Source organism: Astyanax mexicanus, chromosome 2 (assembly GCF_023375975.1).
Source record: "Astyanax mexicanus isolate ESR-SI-001 chromosome 2, AstMex3_surface, whole genome shotgun sequence".
Classification (NCBI taxonomy): Eukaryota; Metazoa; Chordata; class Actinopteri; order Characiformes; family Acestrorhamphidae; genus Astyanax; species Astyanax mexicanus.
In genome coordinates, this window is record NC_064409.1 from 14,821,246 (window position 1) to 14,844,722 (window position 23,477).

The 23,477-nt window shown below is 38.5% G+C and overlaps 1 protein-coding gene across 1 annotated transcript in view; it reads right to left on the reverse strand.

Moving 5' to 3' along the window:
* Positions 1–22,458, reverse strand: part of ntf3 (neurotrophin 3) — a 35,329-nt gene extending 12,871 nt beyond the window's left edge. Inside the window, exon 1 of the mRNA XM_022671295.2 lies at positions 22,162–22,458. Coding sequence (XP_022527016.2) covers positions 22,162–22,179 — 18 coding nt within the window. The 5' untranslated portion in view covers positions 22,180–22,458. The remainder of the gene's footprint in view (positions 1–22,161) is intronic.
* Between the last annotated feature and the right edge of the window lie 1,019 nt (positions 22,459–23,477).

A 23,477-nucleotide genomic window follows, 5' to 3' on the forward strand; every position in this document is an offset into this window, starting at 1 on the left:
TATTCAATTTATGATTTTATGCATTTTACAGTTTCACCACCTTTGACAATGCATGTAAGTGTAAGGAATATAAAGACTGCTATGTAACAGTTCTGAGGTTTTGGACCTAGTTTTGGCTAGGCCTGTTTTGTTTGAGATTCACTGTACATCACTTCTATGTCACTTCTATAAACTCTCATATTATTCATCTACACCATGGAAAATATATATATTTTTTACATCCAATGCCCTCTTTAATCAATCACACTGTCTCCAGGTCACAGCTTAAGAGTTTGCTTTGATTTGCCAAAGTGGGCATGAAAATCATGCAGAACACACTTGTCTTCTGTTTGCAGTACAATCAAGAGTACTTATCCTATGACAGCTTTAGTGCTTCCACCACCATTAAGAGAGTATAGGCTGTGCGGCACTCGGCCAAAAACCCTGGCAAAGCCTGCGAGTGTAAATCGCTCGCTTCAGTGTACCCTGACTGCATGCTATTGTCGTTAGTCATTCTACCTAAACTGAGTGAGTGGGTCATATAAGCGAGCTATGGAAGTGTTAAACTGGTGGATGACTGAGACTATTACCTCTGCTGGCAGTGGGCTCACGCTAGCTGTCCGCCAAGTTGTAGCAGGGTAGCAGCAGAATCTGCCTCGTCATACGTTTGTGTGATCAGTCCAGTCAGCTGTCATGTCACCCAGTGGGCTAAGCTAGGTTAGGTTACTTTTTTATGGAAGAACGAAATACATTTTGGCTTTACTTAGGTCACATTATACAGCTTTTGGGCTTGACCACAAAATGTAGCTTGTACTAAAATTGGCCTGCATTGCAAATGTTCTTTTTTTTTAAATATATATCGCAGTATCACCAGCCCGGACCAATTAAGAGCTGAGTCAGCGCCGAGCTCTCAAAACACGAGGAAAACAACAGTAATCAACCCTTTAATCAGGCATTTAAATGGCTTTTTAAAAGGTAAATAAGAGCGTTTTTCTGGGATTAAACGCGTGAATTCAGCTGTAACTGGAAATATCTGCGCAAAACTGTGCTGGACTGAGGTGCACAGCTTTCAACACGTGCGTTTACAAGCACGTGCCCAACCATGTGGTGCACCCCCCCCAAATGACATTGCACATCCTGCGATGTGACTGTTGCGCACGTACACATCGCGGTGGTAATGACTTTTGTATGCCGTATTCCCGATACCCCCAGGTATTACTGTGACTCAAGCAATGTTGAATGTTCATGTAATGACTCTCTATGACTCTCTAACTCTATTTATTCATTGTCTCCTTGCCATGAACAAGCTTGCCAGTGTTTAACCTCACTCACAAGATAACACCCTGTCACAACTTGTAAATTTGCACAATATTCAGCAATCATTTTCAGTGTTTGGTCATACTGGAAGGATTTTCACATCTGTAGTTTGTTTCTCTGGTCTGAATCAGTTTGTTTAATCTGAGCATTTCCCCCCTCAGTTTGATTAGTTTTCACACAGGCAAAAACCAAACGCACCAAAATTCACCCCAACAAATCACGCAGGCACGTTGTTAAATGGACAGAATAAATGGAACCTGAACTGCAGCTTAGCTCAAACATGAGGAGTATACTTAATAGCTGGGTCGGATCGAGACCAAATCACATTCTCAGCACAAACAAATGACCGGAGTTAGTTAAAACCAGACCAAGACCACCTCCTCCTGCAGGTCTTGATACATTTGTTTGATCTGCACCCAAGTGCAATTACAACTGAAGCAGAGTCCGATTTTACTGGACCAAATAGTAGTGGTGTAAAAATCTCCTAATATGTTTTGAAGAGACGGATATGTTTACACTGCTAAAATGGTGTAAACAGTAATAGAATGCATTTTAAAAGGCATACAGGGAGCATTTTGCCCTCAGATGTGTTGCATGGCCTTATCCAGATATAATCCTAATACTTAAAATGCATGAAGTGTCAATGTGAACAAGGTCTTACTTAATCCCACTACATAAGTATTAATTCCTACTTTAGGTCATATAAGCTTTTCATAATACTGACAAAATCTAGGTACCTTTATTGTTGCTATATCTGTCACATAGATCACATCAATTTAATACTTTTATTTTTTAGATAGCCAACCAGAAATACTATGGCATCTCAGGTCAGAGAAGGTTAACAATCTTGCTTAGGGGCGCAATAATGGCTGGTTAGCATGCCTAGGTCTCAAACTAGGGCTGCACGATATATTGTTTAAGCATTGTCATTGCGATGTGTGCATGCGCAATTGTCACATTGCAGTATGTGCAATGTCACTTAAAGCAAACACATCATGTTGCAGTGTTTTGATTCTTGACACAAGAAGTAGATACACAGCGTTGTCTCTGTGTCTGTGTGAGTGACAGGCTGCTGCTGCCTGTGCGAGAAGCACGAGGGGGGAGGGCAAGAGTAAACACAAGGTATGAGTCCAGCATAGTTTTGCGCAGATATTTACACTTACAGCTGATATCATGCTTTTAATCAAATAAAAAAACACTCTTATTTTTCCTTTAAAAAGCCATTTAAATACCTTATAAAAGGGCCGATATATTGCCGAAAAAAGAACATTTGCAATGTAATTTTTTTCTAAAACCCACAACCATGTGACAAATTAAGGTCAATTTATACTTCTGCCTCGAACCTATGCCGTAGCCTTCGCATCGCCGCATACCCTATGCCGTAGCTCTATGCGCACTGAAAATGTAACTATGCATTGTGCGATGTGGACAGCCACAGTTGAGATTGATCCCCGGGCCTTATGTTCCTGTCCACAAATTTTTGCCTTTGCGGTTTAAACTGCAGAGTGACACTGAGACGCTTATACGTGCATGCAGAAGTCTAAATGCTTGGCTACACTATCCATGCCATGCATTTTTTCTGTTGTTCCTCCAACCTGTCTCATTTCAATTTGCACAGTTTAGCTTTCAATGATGAACTTTCCTTGCCCAACCGACAATCAAACTGTCGATTCCCAACATGGAGTGCAAATTCCTGACCCTGAGATTATACTGTAAGTATAAATGAACTAGTCAACTTTTATGTATTATATCCTGGTCCAATACAGCAGTGCCTAATTAACCCTGAACTGCAGGATCTCAGGCACCATCAAATGCAGTGAATCCTGTCCTGTCCTATCCTCTGTCTAACCTCTGCTTTGCTTTTTGTACATTTTGCAGAGCCCTTAGGTTTTTTTGCTCTATCCACAACGTGTCTTTGATGACAGGGAGCAATTAGAATTATGTAACAAACACCTCCAACGGGATGCAGACACACGTCCCTGCAGTCACATGGGCATGGGGTGCAGGCCGGGCAGAATAGCTGCAGGAGTGGACTGATCATCAGCGGATCAGAGGGATGTTGTTCTTAAAACACCCTGGCTCCTGTTTGCAGTTACAGCGCGCCACCTCGGCCACATGCAGCTCGAGCAGCCGCAGCAGAGAGAGCGAGACGCCGCAGCGAGCTGATGAGCCCAATGCCAAGTTCTTCCGAGACAAAGGGAACTTTTGTTAAATGTCTCACGGGCAGATTGCCCACAGCCACCGAAGAAGGAACTACCTAAAAAGAAATTCTTTCATTTGTGGACAATTGGCTCTCACAGAGCATCCTTAACAGCAAATTTCATCTAAGCAAAGAGGAACTGCAAATAAAGTTAACTTTTTATATAACCTGAGTCTTGTGATTTGATTTTTTTTATAAATGCCTTCTATATTGACATTTTCCCCCATTGGTTGAATGGTTGAAGTAACAAACCCCCTCTAACCCCTCAAACAAATACATACCAACATTTCATAATAGCATGACTGGATGGCGAACCATGTTAAAAGTGCGTTCACGGTCAAGCCTTTTTATTCCAGGACACGGGCGCATTAGGCGTTAAAATCTGCTGCCTGATCTCCTTTAACTGGTTTAGAGTACTCAAACAAACAGTCCTCTACCAGGCTTGGGTTTAATCCACAAAACACTCAAGAAACTTGAAATGCACATGAAAGTTGTGGAGTACAACAGGACTGACTAGCTGTAGTAGTTCTAGTTGGACCTTTAAAAATGCCCTATAAACCGCTTAAACTCTTGAGTAATTCAAGTTTTGAAGATGTGTATATATATATATATATATATATATATATATATATATATAGAGAGAGAGAGAGAGAGAGAGAGAGAGAGAGAGAGAGAGGAAGAGAGAGAGCATGTTGGAGGTCCATCGTTAACAGCACACCTGGTAAAGCCTGTGTAGCTTTCAATGCAACGCCTATGCAGTCTTGTTGAGTAGTATGGTGGCTTTGTCTTTAGCCAGCAGGTGTTATAAGCAGTTACCGTGATGCAGCAGTGGCCTCAGGCCTGGGGGTTCTTCACCACCTACGCAGATCCTCTAAGACTGGCCAAGGAGGCTTACAGCTCGCTGAGCTTTTAACTCCCAGAGGATTGGCCTGGGATTAGCCACGGCCTGAACGCCGCCCAGCATTTTCTGAGCCCTACATCTCAGCCCATGCAGTCGCTGTGCACTTCAGCAGATCTACTGCTACTTTACGGAGATGCTTCACACTCTTATACTGGAGTGGAGCAGTTAACCTAAGGTCGCCCTGCACTGTAAACCCACAACCAGTTTAAACTGAATAATACTGTATATAAAACTTGCAGACATGACTCAAGTACAATTAGTTAGGTCAACATTTGAGGTCAATTTATACATTCAAATGGGTTTCCTAAGTTGTCTCATAACACCATCTATTTACATAATAGGTGTGTCCTGAAATCACTGACATTCACTGTCAGTGTGTATTCCCCCCCCCCCCCCCCTATTTCAAATAATAAAAAAAATAATATAGCAGTTTACTTCTGTGTAAGTGTAATAAAACAAACAAAACAGTGTTCTATCTAATATTCTATTTCTAATCAATGGTTCCCATCACAAAAATTTAAAAAGATCATACAATCTCATATTATTATTCTAAAAATATTACCATTCCTTTCTGAACTGTATTTAACTGATTTTTTAACAGATCGCAGTTACTACAATTATGGGTCACACCATATGATTTTTTAAACTTTAAATAATAATTTCTGCAAATAAATGCTCTAAGTGACAATATTTTTATTTGGAATTTGGGAGAAACATTTTTCAGTAGTTTATACAATAAAACAACAATGCTCATTTTATTTAAACATATACCTATAAATAGCAAAATCAGAGAAACTGATTCAGAAACTAAAGTGGTCTCTTAGTTTGTTTCCAGAGCTGTGCGTTTTATGCATTTAAACATTTTTGTAACTAAAAGTAGTGAAGATTCCCTACTCACACTGTACTTCACTTCCACTACCTAAGTTAGGTGGTGTCAGGATTCTAAGAATGGCTTAGAAGGCAAGCTGCCATCAACAGAAATCCACCCGGGATTTTCAAAGAAGAGCATCTAAACCCTAATATGAACCAATTGCCTCCAGATGTTCCATAAAGTGGGGAGTCTCCAGACCCCCCAAATCCAGATCTATGACTAGAACCATACACGGCAATCCTCCATCTGGAGGAAAGCGGAGGAGGGTAAAGAATGCTCTGTGCACATGTCTTGGTTTGCAGTGAAAGACCTGCTGGAATAATTTAAACATTCTGGTTTGACCCTCAAGATCAAGCAGAGACATACGTCAGTCAGTTGTAATATTTACAACTAAAAACAGCCTAATGCTGTATAGCAGAGATCTTCAAATCTGGACCTTAAATGCTGTTTTTTATCCCTGGGTTTTTTGGTCTTTGGTAGGTGTGACACTACAGGACTGAAATAATGATATCTACAAAATCTTAATTTGCTAGTATTTCCCCACGCCCTTGACTGAAAGAGAAGGGAAAGAGAAAGGGGGGCGATGATTGGGCAGGAGTTTGGGGCAGCTGGAAAAGCGTGAAGCCGAAGCCCCCCCCCCCCACACACACACAAAGAGAAACAGGAAGAGAAAGGGAGAAAATAAATGAAGAAGGAAGATGGGGAGGAGGTGGGTGTGAGGTTGTTCAACAAGCAGGTAGAGAGGAAGTGACAGTTTATATAGGTCGAAGAGTGGTAGGAGTAAGGGCGTGGATCAATCTCCCAAAATTAAGTTATTTAACCCCCATTACAGTACAAAATCTTAATTACAATACAAAATCTCAATTACAGTACAAAAGCTTAATTACAATACAAAATCTTAATTACTGTACAAAATCTGAATTACAGTACAAAAGCTTAATTACAATACAAAATCTTAATTACTGTACAAAATCTCAATTACAGTACAAAATCTCAATTACAGTACAAAATCTTGTGCTGCAAACCAGGCCTAAGTGAGGTTTAATGAACTGGGCAATAGGGCTGTGTACTGGCAACAACTATCATAAAAGAGGTTATCATTCTGTATATTGCAAAATTACAAAAGTAAGGTGAAATATTGTGGCTGTTTATATCATATTTTCATATTATAATTTTAGGAGACGAAATTTACTTTTTAGCAAAAATAAATCACTTTTTCACACCAACCTTTATATATAATCTAATGATTAATCGACACAGTACTAAAAAAAGAAAAAATACTACTTTGATAAATCAATATTTTTTTACACTCCTACTGGGCTACACTGCCTATCTCAACAAACTGGCTCTGACCCTTAGAAGCAAGAACTCCACTAGACCTTTAAAGGTGTCCTGCCATATCAGGAATCAAGACATTAGCAGCAGATCCTTTAAGTCCTGTCCAGACAGGCCAGCATTCGTCTCCCACTCAATGAACCTTGAGCCCATGACCCCGTCGCCAGTTCACCTGCTGTTCCTCCCTGGAGCACTTGTGGAAAGTTCTAACCCCTACAAACCAGAAACAACCCAACAAGATACCCTGTCTCTCAGTTTTCTTTCTAGAACTGTCTGTGCGTAAAATATCAGAAAGTAGAAATCAGAAATCGCATACACAGTAAATGCAGGAGACCATACACACATATCCCAAAGCTCAGTGCAGTGTACTTTAGCTTCCATGGCACATGACAAAAGTCACGGGACATAATACATTTCCTGCCCAATTACATTTGGCATTTCAATGAACTAAAACAATAGCAACAGAGAGAGAAGGAAATAAAAATGGATTCAGTCACAGGTGCTTGCTGTGGTTATAAAGCGCACTCATGTCACGTGACAAAACCCACACATATTCAATTACGTACAAATAACACAAAGAAAATGCTACCTGTTCGGCCACGTTTACTCTGGAATATTCTGAATTCCATGTATTGCTCAAAAGCCCCAGGGATAGATGAAAACAGCCCATAGATGACATGCCCATGAAGAACTGCAGAGCTTAGAAATGACTGCAGGTATTGTTCTTTACTCTTCTGCTGCATGACCTGTCTCTAAATGGTGAAGTGTAAACTACCAGGGGTCTTTTAATTTGAAAGGAAGAGTATGTTAAGTGTGACAAGAAGGAGAGAGAAATAAGGAAGACAGGGATAGGAGACAAGAGAAAAAGGCAAACAAACTAGCCAATTTTAAGTTACATTTAAGTTACAGTTAGGTTTTACAGTTGGTAAAAAAAGCAAATTCATAATATATAATGTAAAGCCTGTCACACAGCGGTGCCGCTAATCTACATATCGTCGCAATCTTCAAAACAGCATTTTAACAGAAGAGAGATAAAACCTTTTAAACTTCCAGTGGAAGCCAATGTAATAAGTGTTTCTGTCAGGTAATTTGGGTGAATATTCATACATTAAATTTTGACACTGTGTAAGGGACAGTTTGTGCGCTCATATCATGTAGTAGGGGTGGGCGATATGGCCCTAAAATAATATCACGATATTTCAGGGAAATATCGCGATAACGATATTTTTGACGATATAACAAAGATATTTTATTAATTTCAAAAAAACAGTATTGCAGAAAAAAAAATTATGTCTAAGCTTTATTTAGTATAAATGCATTTCACACTTAAATATTACTTTTTTTTTGCCTTTTCAAGACTCTAATGTAACAAATATCACAAACTCCTTAAAAAAAATTGCATGATTTAAACTTTTACCTGCAACAAATTATACTAAAATATTCTAAAGCTTCAAAGTCAACAGAAGAACAAATATAAACTAAACATACAGATGACACATATATATATATATATATATATATATATATATATATATATATATATATATATATATGCAAGAAATTTTGAACATTTAACTCCACGGATATAGGGAATTATCATGTGATCTGTTTGATTTTCAGACGCTTTGGGTTGAGTGAGGAGTCGACTCACTGAGTGAATCTATTCACAAGTCAATGATCCGTGATTCAAAACATTGTTTACAAGCTCAAGCGTTGATAGCCGCAGAGCCACGGAGAAACTCAGACAGTGGATTAAACTTAAACGCGAGTTTCTGACTGAAATAAGGACTCTAAAGTTAAAACGTGAAGGAAACAGAAGCGCACATTATTGTTTAACAATATATCTAACCGCACAGCGATGACTCTGCAGTTGTTAGAAACGGTAGGATTACGAATTTCACATCGCTGAAGTAATATGTCCACTATTTTTCATTACTTGCTCGGTACCTTTGTGTTTGGCTGCGTTTGGTAAAGCCTTTCTTCTCAACAGTTTAAATTGGCATCATATCCTAAACAAATCATATCCTATAGCTAAACAAAATGCGATAATTCAGTAATTTATTTCCAGCGTTTGCTCTTTCTGTCATAGGGAGTGTATATTTCCAAAGCTGTGGCGATGTTGTGCTGAATCAGCGTAGACTTGTCTGCTTGGAGTAGCGTTACTCACACTGGCCACTGCAGTCACTCCGCGACTTTTTTGGCTTTCCTCGTACTGAACTGGGTGTTTCTGTTTTGATATTATGCGCTTCGGACATACCTTACATATTACAGTGTGTATCAGATATTTTGTCACCAAATCACTGCCACACTACTTAACTGGCTCTCCTATTCCGAACGGGCTTCTCCACAGCAGAGCCGCTTTCTGACATACTTGTTGCTGTGTCCAAACGCCCCACGTAATGAACGTACGCCACACGCGTAACTGTATGACGTACATACGTAAACAACGCAGAATACCGCTAATATCGCGATATTTATTTTTTTGTACCGTTTTAAAAATTATACCGGTATTATCGTGAACGATACGGTATAGTACACCCCTATCATGTAGTAAAAAAAATCATACCACAACACCCCATGCAGCATTTTGACTGTACTACATTTAATGCAGCCTGCCGTCCCTGCTGAAAAACATCCTACAGAAAACACTGTACCTCCAATTTTAGTCTCTTAAAGAATCACTGGTAACATTTCCTATGAATCCTGTATTAATAATGCATTGTGGTTGCATTTATAATGCATTACATAGTATACATACACCCCACAAAGACATTCATAAACTTATATAAGAAGTTATAAGTAGTTATACCAATAGATAAAACATGTTATAATGCACTAATATGTCTCTTCATAAAGACAGGCTTCATATTAGTGTATACAATGTTCAAGGCATTATGAAACCTCTTCTTATATAAGTCAAATAACTGTATTTTGTATCGTCATGTGTGCTGCTGTTAGTAAATAAATATATATATATATATCAGTGTTGACTTACTGTTCATTTGTAACAGTACAGCACTACAACATATGCTGGAGACAGGAAATGTAGTAAAAGAGGGGTAATGGGCTCACTTACATAGTTGACACTGTTCTTGATCTGTGTCTCCAAAACAGACTGCATATTTATCCACAAAATATCAGTACTTCACATATTTGAGCATATTCTGAGCATTTAGAGGGCATTTAAATCTCACGTTCACTTAAATGAACAAAATAACACATAAACCAATATAAACCAATGTAACAGCTTTTTCAAGATTTTTTCAAATGCATAACCTGCCTTTGGGTTGTCCAAAAATGCATTGGTACCCCTAAAACAATTCATGCAAATTAACATGAAATTATTTAAGCAATAATACACAAGAGGAAGTGCTATTACGTGTAGCACAAGGCCACAGGCCGAGTACCGAAGATCAGCACAGCAGTGCCAATATTACACGTTATAGAAAGAACCTTGAGTGTATTATTGCGTTCATATCGCAAATCCATTATCGCTGTTTATTGAAAGATTTTTAGTTAAAGAGGATGAGAAAATACGATTAGTTGGGTTTTAATAAAAATAATTCCATTGCTGCTCCCTTTGTTGCTGCGATGTTTGGCTTGTAAGCGCTGCATCGTTGCTAGGTTACCTGTATGTGGCGGAGTAATACATGAAGAGCTTTGGTTACAGTGCATTAGATAGAACGCCTTTCAGCCAATCACATTGCAGGGTCTGAACTAACAGTGGTATAATAATAAATGAATTACATATCCTTTGAGATTATTTACATTTGATGGTCATGATAATGAAGATTTCTCTCTTGCTGATATGCCAAGTAGTTTTCTTGGTGAAGTCTTAGAAATGTCTGTGTTCTACAAAAACATCTGGATAATGTACAGTTTTCACTCTGGAACTGAGAGAAATGCTGTAAGGCCCATCTGGAGGCTCAGTGGAGTGGATTTGTAGGTGCTGTAATATGCCTGTCTGTTTATGGTTAGTGGAGCTGGCACCAGCCCTCAGCACCTCCCGTTAACACTCTGCTGCTATCTGTATGTGTGGCCTGATCACACTCACAGTCTTTGCCAGAGAGTGAAATGGAATATTCTCTAATGACTGATTTTGGACTGCTAATTTTGAATCATGTTTGACAGCCAGTGACTTCCTGTTCTAATCAAACAGAATTATTGTGCTAAATGATTCCTAAATACACTGGAATGGCAGAAAACATTGAATAGAAGTATGTAAACTGATCATAGGTTACCTCAGGGTGTGGCTTAGGAATGCCTGTACCTGCGTAAGTTGCAAGGTTTTATCCTGTGTGGAGGAATTTAGCATTCCTTAATCCACAGTGTCATACAGCCCTGGAAAAAATAAAAGACCACTTAACAATTAGGTGTTTCTTTGATTTTACCCAATTGAAAACCTCTGGAATATAATCAAGAGGAAGATGGATGAACACAAGCCATTAAACCAAGCTAAACTGCTTGAATTATTGCACCAGGAGTGGCAAGTTATCCAAAAGCAGTGTGGAGGAGTGGTGGAGGAGACTGGTGGAGAAGAACATGCCAAGAAGCATAAAAACGTTTTTTCTTTACATTATTTGAGCATCTTTTTTGTTATTTCAGCCATTTTCTGCAAATAAATGCTCTAAATGACAATATGTTTATTTGGAATTTGGGAGAAATGTTGTGCATAGTTTATAAAATAAAATAACAATGTTGATCTTACTCAAACATAAATCTATAAATAGCTAAAATTAGAGTAACTGATTCAGAAACTAAAGTGGTCTCTTAATTATTTCCAGAGCTGTATGTGTGCCAGGAATATGTCATAAAAGGCATTACCACCCATCAGACAGCATAGTAGGTGGTAATTATGGAAACCAGCAGTGTCTGGCTAAAACTGTCCAAAAATAACCTCCACATTCGATTTAGTTTTCATGGGATATCATCATGCTTTAGTTAATGAACAGACAACCCCATTTTTGTGCTTATTTTTTATTTTATAGCCCCACAGTAGCAATTAAAGATAATTTCTAATATATTTTACTAATATCCTATATATTTGAAGCACTTTGCATGCAAACCATATTCCCATTAAGATTTATAAGCACATAAACACGTTCTTTTTGAGCGTCTTCACTGAAAACACATTCCGTCTGGGTGCCAGAATGATTACAGAGCGCAGACGATAAATGCTCGGCCTGGGAATGATTACAGTTCAGATTCGCCTAGGATACCTTTTAAAGGCAAATAAACCGCTGGGTGCAAGCTCAGAGTGCCCTCTATTCTGCACCACTGATACTGCGCTGCCAACCAAAATAAATACAGCGTTCAGTGGAAGAAAGTATCTGAAGGAATACTGATTTTGAATGGAAGGGAGGACAATGTCTAATACCTATATTAGGCAATAAGAGTTCTGGCAATAAGCCAGTTCTTCTCAGTAGTGCTGATTTAGTCTAATTTAGTCTAAGTTTTATTCGGATCCCTGTGTGAGAATACAGATGTAGAGCTGGTATCACTATATATTTCTTAATTTTTGTTGATACAATATAATACAGATATTAATATAAACAGTTTTACATTTTGCCACCCATGCTGTATGTAATCATGTACTGACAGAGCTATTTCAATACTCTTTAATGCATAATAGAGTCATTTTTATTACATTTTTGCTGCACATCGTCCAATTAATCAGGATTTTAACACTCTCTGTAATGAAACGTATGTTTGGGTCAGTGTTCTTTAAGCACTGATGATATCCTCAATATTCTTATTAAACACTCCTCATTAGGCTCATTAGACACTCCTCAAGCATCTAGAGAGGTCAGTGAAAGTCTTTTTTCTATTTACGTTTTCTGCAATTTAAATGACATTTACATTACATTGAAGTAACACATGGTGAACCTAAAACATTTTTGTATGTCCGTTCAAAAGCAAGACCCATGTAGGTACAACAGATTTAAAACAGAGCTGTAAAACTGCCTGGTTCAAACAAACTGCCATATGGTGGTGATAATTAAAATAATACGATAAACCTGCACTGGACAATACTAGTTATCATATTCTGTCATATTAACTGACGTCTGTGAACCCATATTTCCTGGAATTTGCTTATTAAGAAGTATTTTATCCTGCTGAAACAGGAAGCCTAGTGCATTTCAAAACATTAACATGTATATATGTAACATCATAATCATTATGGCTTTTAGAAATATAAAATGTGTTTTGGGGAGGGGGGGCAGTGCACTATAGGATTCTGTGGTTTTATCTTTATACTTTAAGTAGTTTTGAAAACAGTACTTTTACACTTTTACTTGAGTTGAAAAAGATTGAGTTGATACTTCAATGTCTACAGAATTGTTTTAAATCCTAATATTTATACTAAAAATAGAATACTATAATATTTATTATTTATACTACCTAAATAATAAATGTGAACACTTTGACACCTTATATGTTACCTGTTATATTATGAGATGTCTTGTGATTCCCACCCCTAGTGGTAAGGATGAAGTAAAATTTTGAATTGCTTTGAAATGCAGTGAACATTAAAGTAAATGTATTAAACCTGAAAGTACATAACTATCTTATCATCATTACTGTCCATCACAAGCTGACATGCAACCCTTCTGTAATACAGTATATAAAGTGCAGTTTTAAAACAGAACTGCCGTGCATGTTTGCTGGCCTCCTAATCACATGGCATCACCAGTCCTGAGAGAGTAACAGTTGAGAGGGTAACAGTCTAGCATGTAGTACTTTAAGACACCTATAGAGAGTGAGGCCAGAGATGTTCTCTGTGACTCCTGGGCACAGATGGCTGTGGCATCACCGAAGATCAATCTGGCAATCTCTTAATGATAGGGGCAACACATTGGAATGAACCACTTGGGAAATAAAACAAAAACTGCACTTTAAAAGGTATTATTTTTTGAGTAGCTCTCTCTACTTTCTGAGAAGGACATCTTCTAGATGATTGCACCCAGCAAAAAGAACATTAGTGATGTTGGGCTGTTAGATAATCACCATCCAACCTCATCCATAGCTCCCTAACTCATCTCAAACGTACTGCATGGATCACCATCATTCCAGAGAACACAGTTCCACTGCTTCACAGCATAATGTTTAGCTGCTACAGAGAGTCCTATTGTACTGGCAGTATCTCATTACAAAGTCTAGGTATGGTAGGTATGTGTGCATTCACATTAGATGAGGTGTCCACAAAGGTTTGGACATATACTGTAGCTAAGCTGAATAATGTCTTAAAATATATAATCATGTTAAAGTAAATGTATGATTTAATTACATTAAGAAAAGTATAGTTACAATATAGTTTCAATTATTACAACTAGAGTTATAATTCATTACATTTTAGCTCTGCATAGCATAATGCTATGGCTCTTGTTTTAGTCTTGTAATCACTGGCATCATTGCTAGGCTATGTGTGTATGTGGTGAAGTTTAGGAGCTTCAGTGTGTCAGAGTGCCATTATTGTGAAATACTGGCAGTCCTAGGACATCTCTCAGCCAATTACATTACAGAGTGTGAACTGAGATTAAACCATGGTTATTTAACACCAAATCGTGCAGGGGCATAAAATTCCATTACTTTTAAGCGACATTAGCCTCACTGCTCCAAAACGAAAAAAAAAAAAAGCAAATATGCCACTCACAATGGATCCCAAACATGCTCTTGGCTGCTGAACTGCATTTGGGATTTTTTTTTTTGCCAAACACACATTAACTGTTCATTTTATTTCAGTCCAATTTACACAAGTACCAGAATTTGCAATCATGAAATGTTGATGGTCCAAGGCCTGCTTTCACTAAGTGCTGTGTAAACACTGGCGCTTGGAACTGTGTCACTGGCAAAAATCATTAAGTACTGGCAGCATGTAGAAATCTAATGACCCGGCTACAGAAAAACATTTTTCCATAGTGAGATCCCAAATTACACACTCCCCAGTATATTGTGATTAATGAACGCACTGAAATTGTTTGACAGAAAAAATGTAACATTTTCCACATTTGAAAAATTATATTCCTTCACCAAAAAAGAATTGAGCTGAAAGGCTAAACCTACACTATGTTGAAAAAAAAAAATTCTGTCACAGTCCCGCAAAAAGCTCCAAAGTGGCAAAGTGAAAAAAATCAATGTATTTCTGGAGCATTTATATTGGTCCATTTACCATGAAAGACAATGTAAAGAACATTACCCAGACTGAAAGAGCACCAGGTTATGTGCGATTAAAGCATCGGGTGCGGTTTGGGTTCAGTACCCAAGTTTGCTAAGCATACACTTGTGGCTGCAAACCGCTCTGGATCCATGTGCTCCATGTGTGTGTGTGTGTGTGTGTGCATATATGGATGTTGGCGCTGAAGCTGCACAAGATCTCTCACACCAGAACCGCACAGGGCTTTGCAGCATGTCACACACCAGCAACTATGGGTCTTCAGCTAGCTATAAAAATCAGCTAGTTTAATTTTGCCACTATAGATATCCTGACAGAAACTGTGATGAGAGAGGAAGAGAAAAAGAGAGAGAGTTACAGAGCAACTCAGAACAAAAAAGAGTAAAATTGAACAAAAATAGTAAAATTGATAAAGGTAATGCAGGTTTGCAAGGTTTATTATCTCTTTGATGTTCATCTCTTTGATGATATCAGCAAACTTGGTTACATAAGAGAGTCAGTCTACCAAACAGATGCTATTTGCATTCCCAACATTTCATGGAATGAAAGTTTTTATGTTCTTTGATATTGTTTACTTGGTGTTTTATTTATATGTTTAGGGTCAAGCACAACAAGGACCCTGTCACACAACATCAATTATTATTCATTTTATATTATATACAATTTCCCCTCAATTACTTTGTTTTGCCCTTATGCAACAGTGAAGCCCCCACCCCCATTAATTCTTTAAATTAGGTTTAAATATTAATGTCACTGACATGTCTCCTTACAATGAGATTTCGGTGCAGAATTGAGTTCCAATCAGTATGGGAATCAAAGCAATATGGTGATGTGATGCCAACATTTAGCAAAATAGCAGTTTTTAACAGAAATAAAGAGGTAAAGAATTAAATATGACTAATAAGACATGATTTGTTTTATTTACTTGACCTTATAAAGCAAGTGTTTTTATTTATTGCCTCAGGGCAACAATATTCAGTAAGACCACTGTGACCTTGGGGACCCTCTGTCCCTCTGTTTTAAAAGATTCACTGTTAGTTCTGTGGTAGGGAGGTTGTTGAACATAAAATCATTTTAGTTCACTACTAAAATTATTATTTTAGTACTTAACCAATCTGACGATTATTTTTTCAGTTTCAAGTCTACACATTAACAATGCATCAACAGTGACATTCTGAGTTGACAATTTTTTATAGTCGATGTTTTGGAATTATGTCAAATTAAAGTATAAAAATGTGTTATTGCAATTTAAATTTTGTAGAATGACTCAACGTCCTTAGATTTTGGCTTTGCCAGTTCTGTATCCTTCAGCTTGTCAACAAATGCATGTGTACAGCTGTCCATTAGGAGGAGCTCAGAGCATCATTCCTTTTTACAACAGTGGTGTGTGTACAAGTTACTTACACTCCCCAACTGTGAGGACAGCCTAGTAGCCAAACCATTCAGTCTGCAGTTATGACTGATGTTGAGCTCATATAGTTGTCACAGGAGGTGAAATGAAGCCACACACAGACAAAAGACGAGCTATCATGCCCTGGAAACATATGTAAGTTAACCCAAGGTGAGTTGGGGTCTTGTTTTTCTGGTTTCTGTACTTTGTGGGAATTTTCTGCTCACAACAGTCAAATGGAAATGTGCTGTAAAGACTGCCAAGCTGTTCTGGCTGTGTTTTGATCAATTAGACTCACAAAAATACTCTTAACATTTTCCCTGATATCACTAGACTGGTTTTAATCAAATACATCGTTCAGCACAGTTGCCTTAGATGATAATGGTGACAAGCTTGCTCATACAAAGCAGAGACAGATAGCTCTTGCCAATATAACTACAATGTCGTTCTTGATATGAAAGGAACAAGACAGTTGTTTATGAGAAAAAGAAATTATGCAATTTTCTTTTGACACAACACATGTAATCCATGCACAAACTTCAGGAAATTCCCAAACGAGCTTTTAAATAGCAGGACGCAAAAAGACTATGTGGATCACTGCACTTTCAATATTCAGCAGACAGAGCGTTCCATATTTGGTAACTGTTGTGAATTTCCCACACTTTAAATATGGAGACTAAAAAAGCCTGCTGGGTATGGCTGTATGATGCGACCCTTAGCCGTGCCGTACTGGGTTCTGGCCAGGTCCTCCGTGCACATTCTATAGTGACAGGCCAGCTGCGGTGAAGCACTGTCACCATGCTCATACAGATAACTGGGTCAGATCCAGCTCCAGTCTGGGAGAAGAGAACATAACACTAATGCAGGGCTCATATATGGACATAAGAAGCCATGACTTAGTCCAGAGCAGTGGTGGAGAGAGTGCTGAAATCTGCTTCAAAGAGATCCTGACTTACTAAAAGTGAGAGCTTTTCTTTGATGAAGATCTAGACAGGTCCAGTACACTGCATAAGCCTTTATACGGTGGTGAATCTCTCAATTATTTGTTTCAATTAATCGATTAGTCAGCGATTACTTCTGTGGCGAAGACTTCTGTCTTAAAAGAGGAAACATTCAAATAATTACCTCTTGACAAGTTCAGCACAGCTGTTAATTGTATCATTCCAGGTGACTCTAACACATAAAGCTGACTGAGGAAATGCCAGGATGTTCAGTGCTGTCCTCTAAGCAAGATGTATCTTCTGCATATTCTGGTTTGTTTAACACTTTTTTGTTTACTAAATAATTCCATATGTTTTTTTCTTTATATATTGAATGGCTTTAGTATTACAATACTAGTTCTACAATGCAGAACATTTAAAAAAAAAAAAAACACTAAATTTATGGTGTGTCCAAACTTTTGGTACTGTACTGTACTGTACTTCAGTGTATTCCTTTTGTTGACATGGCTATTAGGCAGTATATCCACTAGACGGCAGTTCAGAGTCAAACATTTTTGACAAAATAAACAAGGCAAAGGTGGAGGAAGTTATGTTATGGTACTGTCTAAAAAAAGGCAGCATTGTAAAGAAATGCCTGTAAATGGTGTAAAAACGTTATTACTTTGTCATGCCCATATGGTTGTGTTTTTATTAAATACCATTTGTCATTACATTGTGTTAAATTGTATATAAGTCTGCTTCAAATTATTATTTTAGTAGACAACCAATCTGTTGATTATTTTTTCAATTACTTAGTTAATTGCTAAATATTTCTATCATATTTCTTTCTTCATCTATGCTATATTCTAATAGTTTTATTTACCTACGCTTGTGTTGTGCATTCCAGACACATAATAACATTGCATCAAACATTGAAGTTCTTAGTCAACAAATTTTAATGTTGTTGATTATGTTAAATTGTTGCAGTAAATCGAATTAAATCAATGCAGTCCTAACTCTTTAACAGATTAAATACTCAATAATACTGCTTTACGTACAAAAATGATTACATACGTTTTAAATGTTGCAAAAATCAATGTCCACCCACATACTTCTGTTAGTTCTTTATGTTGCCATGGACATTAAGCAGTACATTCACTAGAGGGCATCTCACAGTCAAACATTTTTGACAACAACAAACGTCTAGAAGAAAATTAGCACCAATTAAATAGGTCCCTCTGAAAAAGATAAAAGAACAAAAAAAAAAGAACATAAACCTACTTAACCCATTCATAATATCAGGGTTATTGAGTATGTATTGAGCTGTGGGCGGTGAAACTGTTTTCTCTGCTTCATCCAGTACTTTTGGGATGAGATGGGAGGTAATCATCTAAAATCCTAACCTGACTAATGCTATTGTCCCTAAATGAAATCATATCAAATCACAGAAACTCTCCAATATATCTTGCATCAGCTGCAGCCTAGACTTTGGGACACTACAGCTTCATTCCAAAAACAGGCTGCATTTCTTTGCATGTTATAGAAGGCTGTTCCAAAGTGAAGGAGCGTCATATACTACTGACTAATTTAAACTAAACTAAAGCTAAAAACTAAACTAAACTAAAGTGTCCAAAGTCTCAACTGCAGCGGAGAAAGGGGTGTAGAAGCAAATTCTGGGCCCTCCGATACTTCCGCTCATAGGCGCCTTGTGCTGCCACCTTTGAGCGTGATGGGGAGAAGACTGTACTTGGCTCATTCCACCTTGAGCTCCTCCCTGGCTCCGCCCCCCCTCTATTACACACACCTGCAGCTACTTTCTGGACTCTCTCCCATGTACAGTATAAAGTCTTTTAGAAGCTGCGATCCAAAGCCTAGGCTGCAGCTGAGGTAGGGAGGATCCTCAGTAGGACTGTCCTCTAATGACTCCTTCTTCTTAGTAGCCTATTAATCACACTATTTAAACAGTCTAATGAGACTGCATGGTGACCTCACCAAAAAGGTTGCGGCCATTGTAGTGCGAAACAAGTAACAGAGCTCAAATTCAGTATTTGAATTCCAGCATGTGAAAACGAACAATTAAGTATGAACTCAGCTCTAGAGACTTCAGTTCCACCATTATTGTGGTGCTGTTTATTTTTTCTTGTGGGTGACCAATGGCCAGAAAGGATGCATCAGTTGCATCCTCAAAAATGTTTTTTGACTCTATAATATAGGGCTTTTTTCTTGTGGAACAGTTTTCTATTATGTAAAAGCCAAGAAGTTTATATCAAATCTCTTCTATAACAGCATCTCACACACTTACTGCTGTTTCCACAACTTTTTCAAAAACTTGTTAATGAAGTTCTCAAGGGGTCCAGCGGCCTAATGAGCTGCCACTATAAACTGTAGGTCACAGGTTCGAATCCCGCTCATGTAGCTCTGCCATCAGCTGCCGGCACCCAGAGGGAGCAAAATTAGCTTTGCTTTCTCCCCATCACGCTAAAAGGTGGCAGCACAAGGCGCCTATGAGCGGAAGTATCGGAGGGCCCAGAATTTGCTTCTACACCCCTTTCTCCGCTGCAGTCGAGACTTTGGACACAGCTTGTAGTTTTGTTTAAATTAGTCAGTAGTATATGAAGCTCCTTCACTTTGGAACAGCCTTCTATAACAGAAAAATGCAAAGAAATGCAGCCTGTTTTTGGAATGAAGCTGTAGTGTCCCAAAGTCTAGGCTGCAGCTGATGCAAGATATATCTACATAACACTACATAGCACTTAATATAGAAAAACTCCTCCTCGTAGTCCTGACTTTTACTTCCTGGCATCTTTAAGTCCTACCTTTAAAATGACTTATCGCATTTCTATTCAGTCTCTTCTACTACAGTGTCTCACACACTTACTGCTGTTTCTATGATTGTTCAAGAAGTTTGAAGATGCATCACAACAAGAAACCACAAATGTAAGCTCTATTCAGGGGACCCTACCAAACAATCTTCAGTGACGTAAAGGCCTGTAATTGCTGCCTTGGCAAAATGCCATTACTTGGTATTTCTTGGTTCTTTGGACCCACACTCTTTTTTTGAACTGCCTGCAATTTCTTTTTTCAAAGTAAGATTCATTCTCAAAACTCACTGAACTTCACAAGTTTAACCATCAAAACAAAGCTGAAATACCCAGAAAATAAAGAGATGAGGATTTGTTTAATGGAAGTTGTTGTGATAGGTGTATATTAATGCAACATTTTTATTTCTATAATAGTGGCAAATAAATGTATGGCACAGCTTTTTTTCTGCATGTAAAATTCAATCCCAAAAAACAAAAGTAATAACAAAATGTATATAATTATTGCATTTTAGAAGCAAATAAAAAAAACGCAGAAAAATAAATTGATCATTACATTGATTTAAAATTTTAAGGCTTGGATTTGACATGCTTTTTAAGTTTCACCATATTTACTTGCTGAAACTAACAGAGGATGTTGTTTTCTAATCTAAGCAATGCCACACGTTCCACAATTGAATTTAACTGGAACCTGCTGGAATTGGTTTTCTGCGCATTCTGGAGACGTGCTCTGGTAGCAGTGGGCAGCGGTACACTAAAGCTTTGTGTGGATTATCTATTTAGGGACTGGAGGCGACGCCACAGAGAGGAACCAGCCCAGTTTCTCATGCAATGAGAGTGAAAGAGAACGAAAGACTCCAAAAAGCAATAACTTTTTTTTTCTTTGTAGATTTACAATTAATGCATATTTTTGTTATTATTTTTGGTGTCAGATTGTCCACTTTAACACAATTGATGCAGCAGGTTTCTATCACACTTTAAGTGTCAGATTTATAACTTTTACACTTTTTAGGCAACATATTTTCAACTTCATCTCATTTTAGGTGTCAGATTTTAAACTAAACACTTCATGTGGCAGATTTCCATTTTTGCTACTTTTGCTTCGAACATACAGTACCAGTCAAAGTTTGAATTCTTTCTTTCTTTCTTTATTTTCTACATTGTATATTAAATATGTAAAAAACATGGAAACAATCCACAATCCCCTGATCTAAACCTGATTCACTGATATGGTGATTTGGGATGAGCTGGAGCTTCACAGTGTGAAGGAAAAGCAGTAACTATTGTTCAGCACTGCTGAGAAAACTATTTCAGGTGACTCTACCTCATAAAGACACTGAGATTAAAATGACAAGATTGTGCAGATCTGTCCTCAAAGATAAATTTGGTACTTAGAAGAGTCTAAAGTATAAACATATTTTGCTTTTGTAACACTTTTTAATAATTCTGCAGGTGTTTCTGTTTAGCTTTAATTTGTTTAATAATAAATCTACAATGTAAAAAAAACATAAAAAAGGAAAATAGAACACTGAATGAGAAGAGCGTGACTGCTACGCTATGTTGTTTTGTATTGTTGTTTTGTGTGGTTGTCCTTCATGTGAAGCTGCCCCATTTTCACTCAACACACAGACTTTATTTATATAGTTATATATATAGGATAGGATAGTTGCCGGCCCTCTCAAAGATAATTTAGTGTTAGATTTTCAACTTTAACCACTTAATGCCTTGTCCCCAGGTGTAGCTGAAATAACTCGCTCGCTCGAGAACGAGAACTTTTTCCTGGGAGCGCACGCAGCACGTCTGCTTGTGGCGCGCGCAAATTCCGGTGCAGGGAAGGCGAATTTGCCCGTACTGGTTCTGTTTCCCCCTCAGGCTCTGCGCGCGGCGCTGCGCATTCCTCTTAAAATCCGACGCCGTGCTGAAGAGTTTTACGCACATTAGTGCGTGAAGGCAGCACAGCGCGGCGCAAAAGTTGGTCAGATTGGGCTACGAAACTTCCCGAACCCCCTCCTTCCCCCCGCTTGCGGCCAATGTGCGTTAGAACCGCATACGGAGCTCCAAATTACGCATAAAGCCACTTTGGGCACCGAGCGCGCGCCCCGTTCACTCTCTGCACCCTCTCTCCCTCAGCACCAGCAGTTCCCACGCGCGCCCCCAGCGTGCCAACTGTGCCAAGCCGTGTCCGGAGCAGCTCCCGGAGCGGAGAGAGAGAGAGAGAGAGAGAGAGAGAGAGAGGAGCGGTAAAACTGTACGTACCGTAATGAAGGTAACCATAGCATCGGTGGGGGGAGTGCAGCAGTCCCGACATGAAGGAGCTCGTGAAGGAAAGATCCGGTGACGTGTGTGCGCGTGTTATTCCTGCGTGTTTTATCCCGAGCGCCTTTTTATCCTTTATCCGTGTGGAAAAAAAGTCCGTGCGTCCGAGAGCGCACCGTGCGCACGAGCTGCTACTACTGCCGCTGCCTCAACAGGCTTATGGAGCGAGTAGAGCGCGCGGAGCTCCCACTCTCTCTCTGTCACACACACACACACACACACACACACACACACACGCTCCCTCCCTCTCCGAGTCTCATGCACACTTTCTTTTACACGCGCTCCCTCTCTCTGAGTAAGGAAGTACTCACTGGGGCACTTTTAGAGTTTAAAGAGAGAAACTGTGTGTGTGTGTGTGTGTGTTGTGTATTTATATGCGTGCAGTGTATGTGTGTTGTTGTGTGTACCCAGCTGGCATTTCAACAATTGAAATTATAAAGCAATTACTGCAAATGGAGGTAAAACCACTTTTTCATCCCTCCCTACAACTGTTTTTCTTATTGTATGCTGATGGAATGTAAAATTCTGAATCAAAAGGCTGAGAAGGTTGATGACATTATGTTGATTCAGCATTAAAATGTTAACATTTGCACAACCATTTATTATCAACAACAACAACAACAAACAACAACAAACATTACTTCAATCATATTTCAACCGCATTTCAACGTTGAAGGTCAGTTGTGTGCCAGCTGGGAATGCACAGTGCTGTAAAAAAGCATTTTCCCTTTACAGATTTATTTTGTTTTTGCTCTTTTATTTTCAGACTAACCAACATATTTTTAATGTCAGACAAAGCTAACCTGAGTAAATACACACTTTTAAAACTTGTCCCTGTGTGAAAAAGTGTTTTCCCACTAAACCTAAAAGCAATAAGTATTTGTCCCACTTTTTTTGCAGAACTGTTTAATTCAGCTACATTGGAAGTTTTTGAGTCTGTTTAAGGTCATGCCACATTATCTCAATCAGACTTTGACTTGGCCAATCCAAACCCTTCATATTGTTTTTTTAGCCATTCAGAGGTGGACCTGCTGGTGTGCTTTGCATCATTGTCCTGCTGCAGAACCCAAGAACATCTGAGCTTAAGCTCACAAACTGATGGCCAGATATTTTCCTTCAGAATTGTCTGGTAGAGAGCAGAATTCATAGTTTCATCATTACAGCAAGGTGTCCAAGTCCTAAAACAGCAAAGCAGCCCCAGACCTTCACACTAGAACCACCATGTTTGACTGAAATAAAATCACTATTTAAAACTC